Source organism: Acomys minous (assembly GCF_964271855.1).
Source record: "Acomys minous genome assembly, chromosome: 12".
Taxonomy (NCBI): domain Eukaryota; kingdom Metazoa; phylum Chordata; class Mammalia; order Rodentia; family Muridae; genus Acomys; species Acomys minous.
This window is the reverse complement of record NC_140493.1, coordinates 40,572,944-40,591,878: the sequence shown is the minus strand read 5'-3', so window position 1 is coordinate 40,591,878 and position 18,935 is coordinate 40,572,944. Positions and strand designations below refer to the sequence as shown.

Genomic DNA, 18,935 nt, shown 5'->3' with positions numbered 1-18,935 from the left:
TAACAACAGAAACTAAGGCTTCAATCTTGACCTTCCAGTTTCCTGGCCTAACAAGGAATGAGTATCCCACTTGTTCTGTTCAAAGCCAAACTCTTGATGTATCTTCTTCTCCCCTAAATATTATAAAAATTTCAGCCATGCAGAAATATCAAAGGTATTGGACTGTGAACACTCTGTAGGTACTCACTGCTGCAATTACCATTTGGCTGTGTTTGCACTGTCACATCTCTACGCATCTATCTTGTTGAGTTTGTCTTAATTAACTTAGATATTCATCTCCTGCAGAACAAACATTCAGTAGCAGCACAACACTCTTTTAGAATCCTGGTTCTTCTTCCTACTCACTTTCTTTTGAGTATTGCCCACACCTTGTGGTTTTCACTGTTTTTATAGAATAGCTGACAGTGCCTTACTTTGAACAGTTTATTCCATGTCAGCAGTGCAGTGGGAGACCTCTGTGGTTGGATCCACTCTTCCAGGATATGGCTCAGGAAAGCTGAGGAAAGCCATTTCCTCTTCTAGGAAGTAATATAAATTTTGCTGTTGTCTTAAAAGGTTTGCACTACCTGCATCCCCACTACCAATTATCACTCAGCAATCTCTGACTGCAGAAGCCTGGTAAGGCCACACAGTCCCATTCAAACATCTTACTATTTTCTGTTGAGGAGGAAATCGTAAGCAATTTAGCTTTTACTACCCAGGCCTCAGGGACAATTGTAAGACAAAAGACAGGGAGGATGGCCAGAAAAGCAACTACCTGGATCTTGATGAATACTCTTACAAATTCACTGATAGTTAAACTCAAATGCTGTTGCTAGAAACAAGCTAGTTCTCTATGTACATATTATTGCTCAAATGGGAAAGGGATCCTGGCAGTCCTTTGAAGCAAGGAATACCACAAAGTCACAATACAAAACAAACATCACAAATAAACCTTTACTGGGAAGGCAAAACCCTCCCAATCGGGAGGCTGCCTCTGCTTAACTGCTATGATATTTCTTAGCTCAGAAGAATGACAATGTAAGCAGGATTCCAAAAACTTCCCAAATTTACACTTATGTGAGAGAGGGAAGGAAGACAGTGTCTTATACTGGTGTCACTTGACCACTGGTTTGTAATGAAAGTTTTGGTTACTTTAAAAACTCAGTTATGTTATATATACATGTTTTTGTTTTAATCCCAAGTATGGGATTTTAATTTGGGCTTTAGTTTGTCCACAGCTGATAATTGCCTCATGCAGCACGGAGAAGGGTGTGGTCTTGGCTGGCTGCAAACGTAATTTCTGTAGTTCCCATGATTTAACTACAACAGCTATGGAAGCACTAAGCAGAGGACTGGGTGGGAAGGGGAGTGCGTGGAGAGTGATGATGGCAATAAGCATCATCATCTGCAGTCAACAAGACTGTAATGCGAGACATGACTAGAAACACCAGAATAAACCAAATTCAGTGATTTAAATGTTTTTCTAATAGCCAGAACTTCCAGGAAGTTGGAAAGCTTTGCCATAGCAGACATCTTCTATGTAAGTCCACTGCTGCGTGTGGCACACATTTCCAGTGCAGAGAACCTGCTATATACCCAAGCAATCTGAATGATAGCCTAGAACATAATTGATGTATCAATTATTGCAACAAATGTGTCAATCAATGCAACGAATGGTTTCTTATTTTGTCCATGTTTCTAAGAGAAATAAGGGAAAAATTTTCCCTCTTTCTTTCTTTCTTCCTTTTGGGGGGGGGGGTAACGGATTGCGTATGTTATTCTAGTACAAGGAAAATAAAGGTAGCCTTTTTTTTTCTTCTTTAGGACAAAGTTCATTCACTCACTGATGATATAACATGTCCAGATATAATGTATAAGCCCACCTCACCACATGTGCTAATTTGACAAAACTGCCATGATTAAGCACCAGGGTTTATTAGGTGGTTTAAGCAATGGGAATTTACTTTTACAGTTCCAAAGTCCAGAAATACAACATCAGGGGACAGAAGGGTAGGTAGTCCATCTTCTTCCATGCCATTATGTGGACTTCTCACTGTATGTGGTCATCTTCTCTGGGGCTCTCATATGGTCCTCCCACTGTATAAAGTGGTCTTCTCCTATGCCACACATGCTCCTCCCACTACTGGAGGCTGTAAAACCAACTTTTATTCTCCTGGCTCAACTACTGTCTTGGGAGGTGTACTGCTGCCTTTTGCTAACCTAGGCCTAGTGCTGGGAAGCTTCTAGCCTCTGTGCAATCTAACCTAGTCCTAGAATGTTTTCAGCCTCTGAGACTTACTGCTGACTAAACTCCCTCTTACTTGTTCTTTCTGAGCTCTGGGCTGGCTGGTTCAACTCAGCTGTTCTGGCTCAAACTCTTCTCCCAGCTGACTTATTTAATCTGGCTTCTTTCTCGGCCCTGAATTGCCCTGCTTGGCTTCAAACTAACTCAGCAATCTGCTCTAATTTTCTGGCTTCTTCTCATTTTCTGGCTCGTTCTGTCTTCACCTGAGTTCTCTCTCAGCAATCCATCTCTCTATTATTGTCCTGGTAAAACTGTCTCTTAAGTAGCTTCCCTTTCCTCTCTCTTCTCATGAGAGTTGGGTGTATCCTATCCTGTCTAATCTTCTTTGATTTGTCACCTTTTCTGCCACTCAATTAGACATCATTTTCAAGCATGGGTGCTTCCTTCTACAAACTAACTTTACCTTCATTTCAGATTAAAGGTATGTATTACCACGCCTGGACCTACACTTTTCTTTAACTGATGCTTGCTCTATATCAGGTTGACCTTGAACTCAGATCTGTGTACTTCTGTCTCCTGGATTAAAGGCGTGTTTGTATTCCAGCCAGATCACATTGCCTTAGAAGGTCTTTGGATGTGATCTCTTGCCAGAACAATCATGTTCTGAAGCAACATTCCTCTACAGGAGGCTATCTTTTCTGTGCCACCACAGGGTCTCTCAATGTACAAAGCTGCCTTCTCCCATGCCAACACATGGCCTATGTATTCATTTCTGCTTCTGTTACTAGTCATGTTGGATTATGTCTACTTAATGACCTCAGGGATCTTAAGTTACTCTTTATTCATTTTTGTGGAAATAAAATCATGTATATAATTCTTGATTAATACTTAAAATGTTTGACTACTCTATTTACTTATTTTTAACGTTATTATGTCTGTTTGAGTATGGGTTTGTACACATAAATGCAATGCCATCAGAGGCCAGAAGAGGGAGTTGGATCTCCAGAGGGATCCAACCAATGACGTGGTTTTAAGGTGCCTGGTGTGGGTGCTGGGAACTGAACTCAGGTCCTCTGAAAGGGCAGAAAGGACTCTAAACTGCTAAGCCATGTCTCCAACTTCTCAAATGGATTCCATAACATGTTATTAAGTTTCTCTATAGTGATAAATATGCAGGTTAAAGTTTAAATTAATTAAAAATCAAAATTGAATAGTTGGTATAGAAATAACTTGTTTAATGAAGGGCACTTGTTTCAAAACCCTGAAGCATAGGCTGGCGTTGTAAGAAGTAGAGCACTTGTCTATACGGTGCAAGGTCTAAGTACAATCCACAGCCCTGTACCAAAGCCATATCGTTTCTGCTGTTTCGACTAAATGGTACACACGTGCACACATATGTAACCCCAGCACTTGGGAGACTAAGGCAGGAGGATGGCCTCAAGTTTGAGGATAGCGTTAGGGTATAGAGGAAGTTGAAGGTCAGCTTGGGCTAAAGAGAGACTAAATAAAAAACAATGAACAATAAATGAATGAATGTGTAATGAACAATCAAACAAACAAATAACCTTGAAGAATAAACTGTTCGACCCTTTCAGGGCTAAGTAAAACTTTTGAAACTGATAATATTCATTTTATTGGTATTTATGAAAACTGTCAAATATTCAAAGCATAAGCACATATATTTCATTCATCCATCTATGTATCATCTATCCATCCACCCATCTATTTATTCTAAAATTTTATATAATATATATTACAATAACACACACACATACACATGGCAATGGAACACTTTATTTATGCATCTCTTCCTTTTCCTTTTTCCTTTGGGGTACTAGATAAGTCCAAGGGCTCTCAGGTGCTAGACCAACACCACCAGTGAGCTGCACCCTGAGTGATCTTTCTCTTTTTTGTTTTCAAGCAGGGCCTCACTAAATGGCACAGGCTGGTCTTGAACTCCCTCTGAAGCCCAGGCACACCTTAACTTTGGAATCTTCTTGCTTCAGCTTCCCAAGTAGCAGAGTTTACATGACTGTATCATATCAGCTTTCCCTTTTTCTAAAACAAGGGCTTGATAGTTACAGACGGATGGGCAAAGACTGCTTCTTTTTCTGATCTCCCATTTGGCCTTTTTGTAATCGACCCATCTCCAGCATTGGTTGAACACCTGTGAGACAGCTGGCATTCATGACCCTTGCATGAAAGAAGGCCAGCAGGTTAGGCAGTCAGTAGCTGCTCTGTGGTATACAAGAGCGTGGCATGGACACTCAGTGTTGGATTTAGTGATTTCAACTTGAGCTTTCTTGTTTCCCTTTTGCCAAAATAAACACTGTCTTAGGAAAAACTGTCCTTTCTTCTATGGCATTCCTCACTCCTGATTCTTTCTTTCCCTCTTTCCCTTTTCCAAGCCAGCCAGAACTAAGAGAGTTCTGAGATTTTAGTGGTGAGGAAGAGAAAAGCAGCAGGAGCCAAATCATGGGAAGGAGAGGCAGATGTGCCATTTGAACAGAGGATGCTCACAGCTTCAGGTGAGATGTGTACGATGAGCATGGACCCTGGAACAGACCTTGTTCCACTTCAGGCTGAGGCCTTAGACAATCCTCTGGAAACCTTTGAATTTTTGTCATCTCTTTATCAGGAACCAGCTATATATACTCCAGTGGCGTTGAGACAGCAAAACTCTATAAATTTTGGCATGTGGTAGATGATCAAAAGTTGCATTCCTTTCCTGCCAACATCAGCACAGACACTTTAACATGTTTAAAGATGGAGAAACAATGGGGGAACATAGATGAAAAACATCAAGAGCAAGCAAGTAATAGCTCTCACTTGAAAAAAAAAATCAAGGACCATATAGATATGACCTGGGAACACAGAAACTCACTCTGTAAACTAGGCTGGCTTCGAACTGCCAGTCTCTGTCTTCCAAGTGCTAGGATTAAAGGCATGGCCATCTGTGCACAGTGGTCTTTACCAGGCCCTGACATGCTTAGACGGTTCAGGGAACAGTCGTGGCAGTGTAAACCAAAGAGCTGCCATATGGCTGCTGTACAGAGGAATACAGGCTTTGGACTTTAAATTAGAAATCAGATTTATAAAGGGCATTTCCTGTTTTTTAAAACGACATACGTACATAGGGCATGGTTGCACGCTCATGTAGTCCCTGACATCCCAGCATGAAGAAGCGGAAGCAAGAAGATCAAGGAGTCTGAGGGCATCCTTGGTCACACAGTTTAAAGCCAAGATAGGCCGCCTAAGAGCCTATCTCAAAAAACCAACCAACAATAAATTAACAAAGTGTGTCTACAGAATTTGAATGTTTAGTGTTTGGGAATGAATCCAGGACCTGTTTCATGCTAGGTAAGAGCTGTAGCACTGAGCTCCATTTCCAGCCCCTGACATGTTCTTTCATGTAGGGTAGAAGGCAACAGAAGGTATGTGTGTAGGAGAGAACAATACAAAACCCACCTAGACATGCCAATTTAGGTGTTAACATTAAAAATTTGGGCTCTGGACTTAGACTGTGTGACCTCTAAAAAGCCACTATGTGCATCCAACTCTGATTCCTTCATAGTGGTAGAAAATAACAGCTCATTTCACAAGCTACTGAGAGTAAAGGCCCTCAGCGGCCTGACAGTACCCTACGATGCAGGACTGTCCTTGTTGTCATGATTACCATTGTATCATGATAAGAGGCAGAAACACAGGTGGGCACTCAGCTAAGACTGGAGACACCCACATGGACGGCTCCACAAATAGAGTTTAATGGAAACCATGGAAATGAATGAGATCACCAAGGAGATTGAATAAATGGAAACACGAAAAAGGACCAAGATAGAACTTTGGAGAACACCACATTTAACAAGCAACTAGAAGAGTTAAAAAAGAAAACTTGTTAAGAGTCAAAAAGGACAACCAAAGAACTGGGAAGAAATTTGAAGATGTGTCAAATGTCTCAGAGGGGTTGAGCTAAATAAAGACTGAGAAGTGTCCATACGACTCAGTTTGAGTCATCTGCAACTCTGGCAAGAGTAGAGCAAAGCACAAAAGCTCATGCCAAATACCCAGACCCTGTTCAACGAATCATTTCAAATAGATGAGACAGTAATGCAAAAACACACACACAACCAAACACTCTTCAATGAACTGCCCAGTTTAGGCTCAAAAATCAATTGTGAATATTTAGTTGCATTTTATTTTTTATTACTTATTTGCATGTATGTGGGCATGTGCATGCTACGTTGTACATGTAGAGAGGCCAGAGGACAACTTTTGAGCATTGTTTCTTCTTTTCTTCATCATGTTGGCCTGGGGAATTGAACTCAGGTTGTCAGGCTTGGTAGCAGGTACCTGCTGAGCCATCTCTCTGGGCCTTTAGCCACACCCAATCCTGGCTGCTTGTAACTGCAGCATTTCCTCCGTGTCAGCAAGGGACAGGTGCTCAATGAGATGACTTAATTATTCTGGTGGAAAGTCCTTCCTCTGAACAAAAGCCAGGGGTATTTTTGGGGGAGGGGGAGAAAGTACTGGTAGAAATAAAAGGTGGAACTTAATTGTAACCCATACTGAAACTGTGCACCACTTTCACAATGCTTGAACACAAATATTAATACAGATATTAAATGATAATATACCTCATTTCTTCTGTAAAATACTGTATGCATATGTAATTACTCAAAAGTGTGTCATTTTATTGCTATGGGGCAAAGTCAAGATCTCCTCCTCCTGCAATTACCATAACTGCCTTACAGGCATCATCTCACTGGGAGGGGAGATCACAGGAGTGGAAGATATTAATGGACTGAGTCATTCACACACTTCTTGAATCATGTGAGAATCTAGTATAAGATTAATCATTCCTGTAACTGAACCCAGAGTCTCAGATAGATTGATTGACTTTCAAATGACCAGTTAGGTGTCTGGCTTCCAAACACCAAATTCTCAAAGCCTTCCAGTCTTCTTTTAGAAGTTCACCCAGCACACATTAGCAAACAAAATCTGCTCTTAATTCTGCTTAGAGAGAAGATTCAGTATTCTCATTTCTGATTTGTGGTAAGGTGGATCTAAAGCTATCGGGCCTGGTTCATGCTAGAAATCTACAGAGAACTGGCTCAACTGTTCCCAGAATGCCCATTCAACAAATATTTACTGAGTCTCAACTGAATGTTAGGCACTGAAGCATTTATGGATGCTAGCCCACACTTATGACACACCACCAACCCAAATGGTCACACACAGGGTACATTTATATAGGCCAACACTGTCTCCACCTGTATGGCGAAAATTTTATTAAAAGGTATGTCTCAATACAGACTCACTATGCTTTCACTGTGGATACCCTTACTGCATGTAAATATGGGAGGCATGCTTTAGTTTCTATATTTTACTATACTCTTTCCATGCTAGAGAAATATACATACGTGTTTAATGATGGCTGGCACAGACTGTTTCCTTCATCTCATGCAAGCTTCCTTTGCTACTGTACAATTTACTCTACCTTCTACAGGACCAAATTATTTGCAGTTTGGTAGGGTTCCTAGCATGGTTATTTAGCAAGAGCCTGACTTCTAACTATACACATTTGAGAAAACACTTCCTTGTGGCTCACTGTGACACATCAAGTGGACTTTACAATTTGCCAAGGTGCTGTAACAGCTCCACTGAGCAGTTCCAATCAGACACGGACACCTTTCCTCCTTCAAACTGCTTCGATAAAAAATAAAAAAGAGTAAGGTCAAATAAGACCAAATGCTATTGATCTTGTTCTAATGACCAGCCCTATTAAGAGTACACTCAGAAGACGGCAGCCAAATGAGGCAGCTTGCCACCTTCCGGCATCTGCTACTAAGAGCGCAGATGAACTTTTACTGCTGAGAATCACCCCAGTACGCTGCTCATGGCACCAGGCCCACTCTAAAACTGGGACCAGCAGGAACAACTGGTGTACTCAGGACACAGCTTGACAATTCTCACTTCCCTGAGAGAACAAACAGAGATGCTGATCTCACTTCTCAGGGTTTGCTTGTTTGTTTTGGAGGCATTCTTTTGACAACATTTAAAGAAATATATATGGTTTGTTTATTTATGTATTTATCCACTCGGTAATTTACTGACTTACTGAATACCTGTTACACATGGCCCTGTGACTAGGCATTGGGAGGTATATGGATTAACAAATTAATTGGTCTCTGCTACAATCTTGGAGTTTAGGATCTAGTGGGGGATACAAGTATTCTTTAACTAGTCAAGAGAGATTACGATACACTATGGTAAGTATTTGGAAAGAAGCTTATCAGATTTTAGGGAGCACCCGATGAAATAAATATTGAGGGCACCATTTCTGACAATATTTTTAAGTGCTCAGTCTAACAGAGTCCATACCTAAGGCAGAGTGGGGTGAGGATTGTAGCTATTGCTAATCAACACCCATATTTTTAACTCCAAGTGGCTCAAAGCCTCAAGTTAAAAAACATCTTTATGTCAATTTTACAGTCACAAGGAGTAGATAGCTCACAGCAGTGAAACATCTTTTATAAGGCCAAAGCGAGGCAGAAAGGACCAGCTCACTCAAGTCTCCCTTTCAGACTATCAACACTGTGAAAACATGAAGGACTTCAGGCAAATATCCAAACCACTCATGGTCACGTGTGAGTTCTCACACGAAAAGACACTCTGACCTGGAACTGTCTTTGCCATCCCCATGCCTCTACATCCATGATGCAGCCAATGTCTCAAAGATGCATGTCGATACTAACCAACAGGACTCATGGTTCTTACCATGATCTTATCATCCACAAAGAGATGCTGAAGTCATCTCTGGAAGACTCAGCTCAAGCACCTCATGAGATTAGGTGAGGCGGCATTCTGTTGATACTGAAAACCAGAGAAAAGCAGATATTGTTTCTCCTAGAGCCAGAGTGGACAGGCTGGGGGAAAGGGCTAGTTTCACAACTCTTCCTCTCTGTCACAACTAGTGATCAGCTTACATCCCCACCCCACCCTACTTTATGGCAACTCTGGTTCTACTGGTTGGGCAGTCTCAGAACCCAAGCAAAGAAGGATTGTCCAGGAACTCAACAATGCCTCTACCGATTTGGGAATTCAAATAGAAGCCTAGTAATTCTGAGCCCCTCATGGCACAGACAGAAGAAAGAAAGAAAGAAAGAAAGAAAGAAAGAAAGAAAGAAAGAAAGAAAGAAAGAAAGAGGGAGGGAGGGAGGGAGGGAGGAAGAAAGAAAGAGCTAAAAATTGGTTGAGGCAATGAACTGTGACTGTCAAGGGTAATCAGGATTGCTACTACAGAAGAAAATCTGGGTGTGACTCTGGTGTCTCTTTTAGTTTTTCCGTATCTAGTGGTAAAAGATAACGGATGACAGAAACCACTACATACAGGAAGAGTAACCAAGGTCTTAGGCTTTCATGAGTGGAAACCACAGTATCATCCACTGAGAATTGGCAAGGGCCAAAGAACATGGAGTGAGCAGTGGAGAGAGAAGCACTAACTGTGGGCCAGGACTGAGGGCCAAATCTAGGGTAGGTGTGTGTGGGTGTGGGTGGGGGGACTATTTTCCTAACAGGCTAGACTCAAACTTGTGTAAGTCTTGCCTCAGCATCTGGAACACTGGGCAAATGCCACCAAGACTAGTTTTAATCATATTTCCCCTTTTTTGATGTGTACATATTTATGTTTTAAACTAATCCCTTATGCTTTCTCATGCTCCTTTTCCCCTAAGTTTATAAAATAAGCTGTAGCTCAGTAGTTATTGCGAACCCAGGGAATGTAAACAAAGGAAGCTCAGTATAGGTATCCAATTTGGGGCTGAAAATAGTAGTTGAGGTCTTATTCTCCTCTCTCCTCTTATTGAATAGAGAACAGAGCAGACCTTTTCATGAAAGAAAGTTGACATGTGTTTCTGCAAAGTTAAGCCTCAAAGAAAAGTGCAGACATCCAGGAGGGTGAGCTGAACTCACCTGGAATTCCTGAACATAAGTAGGCTCAGGAGATTTCTTATCTTGCTAGTGCTACTTCACTTGGGAACACACATAAATTCTTTGTAGCAAAAATACAGATGCCACCCTGGCCCTTGCTTGTGGCACTCCAGTTCTTGAGAAAGAAAAACAGTTGTGGTGGTTTGAATAAAAATGGCCCCACAGTAGGGGTCTTGGAGTAGGTGTTGTGTTGCTGGAAGAAATGTGTCATTTTTCCTGCTCCCTGTGGATCTAGATGTAGAACTCTTGGCTCCAGTACCATGTCTGGCTGCAATGTACCATGCTTCTTGCCTGATGATGAAGGACTAAACCCCTGAACTGTAAGCCAGCCCCAGTGAAATGTTTTCTTATAAGAGCTGCAGTAGTTATGGTGTCTCTTCACAGCAGTAAAACTCTAACAAAGACAGAAGTAGGTACTAGGGACTGTGGTGTTGTGATAAGCCTGACAGTGCTTTTGTTTGGAGAAATGTGGACTTTGGATTAAGAAATCAGTTGAATGCTTCAAGTGGGGTTTAGTGGACCATATTAGTAAGAACATGGAAGATAGTGGTGCTGAGGTGATCTGAACTGTGGGGACCTAGCTTAAGAGGTCTTAAAGGAGAAAAAATAATAGTAAGTGGCCTAGAGACTATTCTTGTGATATTTTGGTGAAGAGTGTGGCTGCTTTCTGCCCTTGTCCAAAAAGTCTGTTTGAGGCTAACTTGAAGAATTATGGATTAATTGGTCTAGCAGAAAAAAACTCAAAACAGCCAGCTATTGACTCTGTCATGTGGTTATTACTGTTCACTTATGGAAATCTACAATGAAAAAGAGAAAGATGAGCAAAGAAAAATAGAAAATGTACAGCTGGAGGAGAAAGGGGGCACCAGGAAGAGGAATGGAGCTAAGTTCCGTGTTCACGGAGATAAACAAATTAAAGAAATTCCTGATGTCAAAGGGAATAAATGGAGTTGCCAAGATCCCACCCAGCTAAGCCTCCAACTTCCAAGGAAGCTCAGGGCCAGGTGTGGTGGTTCAGGTCTTTAATGCCAGAACTACGGAAGCAGAGGTGGGGGATCTCTAAATTTGAGGCCAACCTGCTCTCCAGAGCAAGTTTCAGGGCAGCCAAGCTTAGATAACAAGGAAACTATCGAAAACAGAAAGCTGGTGAAGATGTATTTGAATGAAGTGGCTATGTTCCAGCCTCAGCAAGTAGCAGAACTTGGCAGCTTCAACCACGTGGTTTTAGCTTTAGATCATTTTTTATCTGTTCTGTCCTGAGATATGCAGGCAGGTGACAGTGATTGTACCATTTAACCCTCCCCAAATAAACAGGAAGATAAGTGAGCACTAAATAACACCTAGTTCAGGACAGGAAGCCAAGACTAAGGGGTAGTCTAACCGTGAGTGCCCACAGAGCTCAGTGTTGGTGGTGGGGGTCCTTATTTTGGTAGGTATGTTAAATCACTAAGATTAGAACTTAACTTCTACTGTGGACTTTACCAACTATGTCCCGAGCCTAGTAGGGGCCACACCTGCTCAAGATATGCTGAGAATATAATGGAGAGACCAAATCCCTGCCCTGGCAGAGCTTGTACTCTGGTTGAGTGGAAAAATAACACACCAAACAAGATGGAAGCAGGTAAGTTCTTCTGTGATGGATGGCCAGGGATGGCTTCAATATAAAGCTAATAGGGATCTAAAGAAATTAAGGTGGTGAGCCTGGAGTCTAAGTGGTTATAGAGACAGCCAGGAATGAGGTCAGTGTAGGATACAGCAGATGGTGGCTCGCATTAGCCTTTATAGGGAGCGGAGGAGTGAGCAGGTCTGCTTTTCACTCTGGTGATGAGCATGTGTTTAAGAAGAGGTGGCTGAAGAAGGCCAGTTAGTAGGCTGCTGCAGTTGTCTAAGCAAAAGGTGAGAATGGCATGGTCTAGGGTGACAACAGTAAGAGGTGGTCAGATTCCAATTATGTGTTTAAAAAGGTAGAAATAACTATTTCTTGAGGAAAGGCTCAAATTACTTTGTTATTAGTCTAGATATGGGCTGTGAAACTGGACTACTCTGGTGTTTTGCTTGATTAAATTGATGTGAAAGCCTGAGAAGTAGATACTTTTAAGTTTGGTTCTGGACAATTATATGCTCAATGAAGGAGGAATGACAAGAAGAGAGCTGCGCAGCTAAGAGGTGGCTTGGAAGGAAACACTAGGTTCCAGCTCCCAATGATGAAGCAGTGTTAGGGAAGCATATAGCGAAGTCCTTTCAGGCCAGAGAGATCCGATCAAACCTCAAAGTGGGTTTGAAGGAGTGGCCAGAGGCTAACAACAAAACAGATATGTGTTATGAAAGGCTGGAGAGATGGCTCAGAGGTTAAGAGCACTTCCAAAGGTCCTGAGTTCAATTCCCAGCAAGCACATGGTGGCCCACAACTATCTATAATGAGATTTGATGCCGTCTTCTGTTCTGCAGGCTCATATGCAGGCAAAACACTATATGCATAACAAATAAATATTTAGGGGGAAAAAAGGAAGGGCAAGGAACAGTAATTAATACAGACAGGTCACATAAAGGGACATCAGACCACAACCTCTGGATGTGTCACTAGGTGTGTTACCCTGAGAGCTCAAGGTAACTGTCAGTCTTGGGCTGCCCTTCTGTCTGCTGAACTCTAAGGTGAGGGTGCATGCTGAAGTGTACGCGCAGCACTTCATACGGCTGTTTAGACACGAGACCAGGAAGCTCAACTAAAAAGGATAACTGAGGTGGAAACGACAGCATGACAAAAAATTATTGATATTCCTCCATCTCTGGAATGTGATGTGTTAATGAAGGAACAACACTGGCCCATGATCAGAGGGAGCCCGGAGCCCTTAGGAGCCTGAACAAAGTGAGCTCTCACCAGATGCTGAGCTGCTGCTGTCCTGAGCTTAGGCTCCCAGCCTCCAGATCTGTGGAGCATACATGCCGTGCATGAGCTTCTCAGGGCACGTTGTTAGAGCAGCTCAAAACATTTCATTTGATAAGCAGTACCTGGCTTATCATTTTAAAAGTCTTACAAGAGTTTTTGAAATCACTGATTGATGAGAGTAACTTGTATGCAAGATATCCACAGAACATGGCGGGAACTTTGAAGAGGAGCTGCTGGGAGCAAAGAACCAGTCCTTTCCCTGTTCCTCTCCTTCCTCCCATCCTAAGTGCAGTCTAAACTGCAGAACTTCTTGAGAGCCTAACTGAAGTGGACTTACTGAAGCACACACACGTCAGCATTTGTATGGAGAACAGTACTTCTGCCACTGTTTTCCACCGTCACCATGAACTTCTCATGCAGATATCTTTTTTTTTTAAATACATTTTTATTAATTTATACATATTACATCTCAGTTGTTAGCCCATCCCATGTATCCTCCCATCCCTCCCTTCCTCCCACTTCCCCCCCCTACTCCCCTCCCCTATGTCTGTGTCTGAGGGGGATCTCCTCCCCCTGAATATCATGCAGATATCTTAAGAGGCAGCTTTAGGCTTAAGCTATTCAGACAAAACATGTTGCATTCAAGTTATTCTCATCAATCAATGATTTTAAAAATTCTTGTATGACTTTTAAAACGATAAGCCAGGTACTGCTTATCAAATGAAATGTTCTAACTACATGACTAAGAAGACCTTTGAACAACCAGACCTTCACCTTAGTTTCAACAGGTATTTCCTAGGCGGCACTTGGCCCACACATTTCTATCAAGGACTAAAGTCCCTCCTGGCCGTTCTTGCTCTCCACTCCTTAAGGATATTGAAGTACGATAGCAAATGTCTTCCTTTTCTAGTGTAGAAAATACCATCTTTCCTCAAGTAAAATTAAGGAGTATGTTTCTGTGGGGCTTGAATGTGAAATGCTGCCCATAGGCTCATATTATGTGAACACTTGGTCCTCAGCTAGTAGGGCTGTTGGGAGGCGGGGCCTTCAGGAAATGGGTCACTGAGGGCAGGTCTGGGCCTTTAGAGGCTGAGCTCGCTTCCTGTATGTTCTTTGCCTCCTGACTACAGACACACGTGCCAGCCTCCTGCTTCACATCCTTGCTGCCATACCTTCCTTACTGAGGCAGAGCAGAACCCTTCTTAAAGTGTGAGTCAGAACAAACCCTTTCCCCCTTACATTGCTTCTTATCAGGCATATAGTCACAATAAAGAGAAGACTAACCAATCTACTTGCATGTTTTTCATATCTGATCTTCTCCTATCCCTATGGCATAATTCCTTTTAGAGCATTACTGTTTTAAGATAGACTCTGCCTTAGTTAGGGTTTCTATTGCTGCAATGAAACACCAGATCAAAAAGCAAGTTGGGAAGGGAAGGGTTTATTTGCCTTACACTTCCATATTGCTGTTCATCATCAAAGGAAGTCAAGACAGGAACTCAAGCAGGGCAGGGACCTGCAATCAGGAGGTGATGCAGATGCCATGGAGGGATATTGCTTACTGGATTGCCCAGCCTTCTTTCTTATAGAAGGCAGGACCACCAGCCCAGGGATGGCACCACCCACCACCAGCTGGGCCCTACCCTGTCAATCACTAATTAAGAAAATGCCTTACAGCCAGGTCTTATGGAGGCATTTTCACAGCTGAGGTTACTTCCTTTCATATAACTTTGGTATGTGCGCCAAGCTGACATAAGAATCAGCCAGCACAACTGCCTAACTTTTTTCCATTAGGCTTTCAATATACATAGGCTAAAACATGTTCACTTCTCTTCATCTATACTGCATCAAATTTAATGTTCTGAGCATTTAAAGTTTTAATGCATACACATTTAAATAAGCCTCTCCTCTTCATCATTCACCAGTAGCTGGTGATACTGAAGTTGCTGTGGTGGTGAAGAACTGTCTTATATTAGAATCAAAGTGGACTGAGGCAGAAGGCTATAAAGTAAGTCTCAGGGCAGTCTGCACTAAATAACAAAACCTCAACTCAAAACCTAAACAAACAAATAAGTATGGCTTCCTCCAGTCTGTGTCAGAGTGTGCATGAAAGGGCATGAAGTGAGCAATGTAATAGTGTGCATGGAGGGGTGTGGGATGAGAGATGTCTGAGTGTGCGTGGAGGGTGTGGGATGAGAGATGTCTGAGTGTGCGTGGGGAGTATGGGGCCATAGGGTAAAAGATGTCAAGAGTGTACGCATGGAGGGGCATGGAGTAAGAGATGGCACAGTGTGCACTGGGGCCTGGGGTGAGCAATATAAGAGCGGGCATAGAAGAGCATGCGGTGAGACAGTGGGACTGTGGGGCTACGGATACAGACTTCTGAGGAGGCAGGAACTTGGGAGAAGAAAGGACCAGAGCTGAATCTCAACAAAGTTCATTCTTTCTGAGACAGTTCAGTCTAGGGAATACTCCCGGGTCATCTTCTTTATCTCCCTTGGATCTCAGCCACAGCCCCACAAGTCAGAAGGTCTTAACCAAAAGAACTAACACCATTTCTATTATGACCTAAAAGAAAAGGAAATGCTGTTTTCTTCTTTTTCTTCCTGCTGTTGCTAAGGTGAACCTACTTAAAAGACTAGAATAACTAAAAAGACAAAGAAACTTACCTATTGGATGATTTAACCTTTTTCCTTGACTCTATACATTATCATCCATAGTGACACACAATGTCTAATAGTAAGTCTGGTTTCAGTCTGCTCTGTATCTCATGCCTCATATTTATAGTCCAAGGTGAGAGCAACGCAAGAAGAAAAGGCTGACCTTTCCCCTCGGCTTTCATGCTTCACATGTGGCAACAGTGCAGCGGGACAAATGGCGAGTTCTCTGCTGCTCCTCGCCCTCACATGCGCCATTACTCCAGGACAGCAGCTCCCTGATGATGCCGTCTATGTAACAACCATTGTTTCCTTGTGTTAAAACTGCTTTCCACTAGCAGATCTACCAAACTGTCCTTTGCTCTATAAGTCTCCCCTGTTAGGGGCACAGTAACAGCTGTACTACGGGAAACTTAAAACAGTAACGCAAAGCCCTAAGGTTAGATGCCTTTCTGCCTATGGAGTAGCTTTCAGAACAATGCATGCACTTTGTTTCTCAGTTACTTAGAGAAATTAAATAACACCTCTGAACTAAACACCTGATAGCTGTTAAGCTGAGACTACTGGGTAGCCACCAAAACAGAAAATACAACATTATATCCTTATTCTGTTTCCAAATGCTCCCAAACTTGAAATTTTTAAGCAACAATATGATGCCATAATAGGAAGCTCCACAGACAACTTTATACAGTAGATCAAAGTCAAATTGCAGGGGCACTAGAAATTTTATTAAAATAAAGCATGATATCTTCAGCCTATGTATAAGGTCTATATGAAATATACATGAAAATTGTGTCCACACCTGGGTCCCATTCCTGAAAAGTCTCACTATGTATGTAAATACTTCAAATTCAAAGCACTCTGAAGTCTGAAACAGTTCTCCTGTAAAGTGTTTAGACAAGAGTATTCAGCCCATATATTCTAATGTGTGTAAAACCACCTTGTGAAATCACTAACCCCCCCCCCTCTCTCTCTCACACACACACAGCACTTAGGAGGCAGAAGCAGACAGATCTCTGTGAAGTCAGGGCCAGCCTGGTCTACACAGCAAGTTGTAGGTTAGCCAAAGATACATGGCTACCATAACCCCATCATCCTCATCCTCATCATCCAGGACCTCTAGCTATAACCTGCTTGCTCCTGTTTATTTTATTCCAGAGGTGTTCAAGACTGAGGCCAATGAAAAATGCCACCAATATTATAAAAGTTCCCAGACCAGCCTTTTATTTCTTTTTCTATTCCACTTCACAAAATCCTTTTGTTCAGAGATTAAGAGACAATTACTTTGTTCTCAGTGTCTACTAGGCGCACACATTAAAGTCCAGGACCTCATCTGATTCCTGAAGCCACCTTATGAGATGCCATGGCCCTCCTTACAAATAATGAAGAGCACATTATGAGGACACATCACTAGTGGAATATCACATGATCAGGTGGTGGAGAAGCAGAATAAAGCTCGTTCTCCAGTCTTCAATTCGGCGTTCTTCCCCCCCCCCCACGTCCCCTCCCCCCCCTCCCCCCACATCCCCTCCCCCCCCCTCCCCGGGTCCGGTCAACACAGATCAGGAACAAGTCTCCAGGCTAGCACGACAAGGAGGAAGTACTTTCTCAGGAAGTAGGGTACACCTCCATGACAGAGCACATACTTATCATGCGTGAGGCCCTAGATTCAGTTCCCAGTACCAAGTGCAAAAAGCAAATTCAGCCTCCCTTAGCGAAATCCAATACTGGTAGCACACACTGGAGGAATACCAGCCAGGCTCCCCACTATTATGAAAAGGACCGAATGGTCTAATGAACTCAAACATAAGCATCTCACAGATTAGAGATAGTCAGCTCGGCTTTATTTTACTTTAAGTCCCTAAAATTTCTTAGTATTCACAACACTGCCATTTTCAACATAAAACATAAGTGGTTTTAGGAGAGTCAATAATAAATATGTTAACTTATTTTATAAAAGTTACATAGCTGGGCATAGTGGTACACGCCTTTAATCCTAGCACTCCGGAGGCAGAGGCTGGTGGATTGCTGTGAGTTCGAGGCCAGCCTGGTGTACAAAGGGAGTCCAGGACAGCAGGCTACACAGAGAAACCCTGTCTTGAAAAACAAAAACAAAAACAACAACAAGAAATATATATGCATATAAATGTGTACACACACACACACACACACACACACACACACACACACACACACGCTTTTCCTCAAACAGATAACAATAATGGGATCCCTCTTTCACAGATGACAAATCAGTGTGAAGGGCCACTTTTTGTGTAGATTAAATTTCTCAAACCTTTATTTTTGAGAGCTTTATAAGATATAGGCAAGATTCTAAATACACTTTATAACTGTTATAAAATAAAAATTCTTTTCTCTCAGCTGACAGCTACATCCATCTTGAATAGACAAATGTCACCAAAAAAGCTTTGAATATTCTACAGGAAGAAAAGTGAGGCTTTAGTGCTACCCCTTGGCCTGGGTAAGTCCACTGATCTTGCTGAGGCACAGAGCCCATAGCAGCCACTTTGTCTAACTGCACTAGGCTACCAGGCTCATTAACAAGGAGGTTGCAGAGCCCAAAGTGCAGCTCACTCCTGGTAAGGAGATCTGGTTTTAGACTCTTACTCATGAGGCAGGGGACTGAAGTTTAAGCTGGTATTTACAAACCTGGCTTAGGCAATCCTGGGGCACACAGTAAGGAAGCATGGCAAACCAAAGAGAAGTGACCTCAGTATCTCTCACCTGATCTCGGCCAAATCCTCCAATCACTACACAGGATGATACCCATACAACCAATGGCTTTTTCATTGCTTCATAGAAGCTGGACCAAAATAAACTGCTTATGCTTAATGTTTCTTAGGTGACTAGTCTGGAGACTCTGCTACTGAATTTATTTCTGTGAGAAATTATGCTCCATGATTCATTTAAGAAATCCAAACACTGGAATGTGTCTTTCTCTTTCCAGCTCCAAGAGCTGAGAACCTCCCTTTCTCTCCTCTGGAGAAGTCACTTTGACTCCTCAGTTCTGGGCCCATTTACATATATTGATGAGCCATTAGCCCCCAAAAGAAAGGTGACAGATCACCTTTTACTTGTCTTGTGTGTATATGTTGGGGTGTGGGGGGCGATGGAGGATGGGGTTGTGCCAAAATATAGCTCTGTCTATTTTTTGCTT

At 42.4% G+C, this 18,935-nt stretch overlaps 1 protein-coding gene across 4 annotated transcripts in view; it reads right to left on the bottom strand.

The window, feature by feature from the left end:
* The window catches only part of NSMCE2 (NSE2 (MMS21) homolog, SMC5-SMC6 complex SUMO ligase), a 217,361-nt gene that overhangs the window by 141,387 nt on the left and 57,039 nt on the right, over positions 1-18,935 (bottom strand). For 2 of the 4 annotated variants that reach the window (XM_084749150.1, XM_084749152.1), the window contains one exon: positions 414-518. The exons of 1 other annotated variant lie outside the window; for it this stretch is intronic. In XM_084749150.1, the coding sequence (XP_084605276.1) occupies positions 414-518 (105 nt within the window). Of the gene's footprint in view, positions 1-413; positions 519-4,747; positions 4,793-18,935 lie in introns of those variants that run through there. One more of the 4 variants, XM_084749153.1, reaches the window with a different exon arrangement.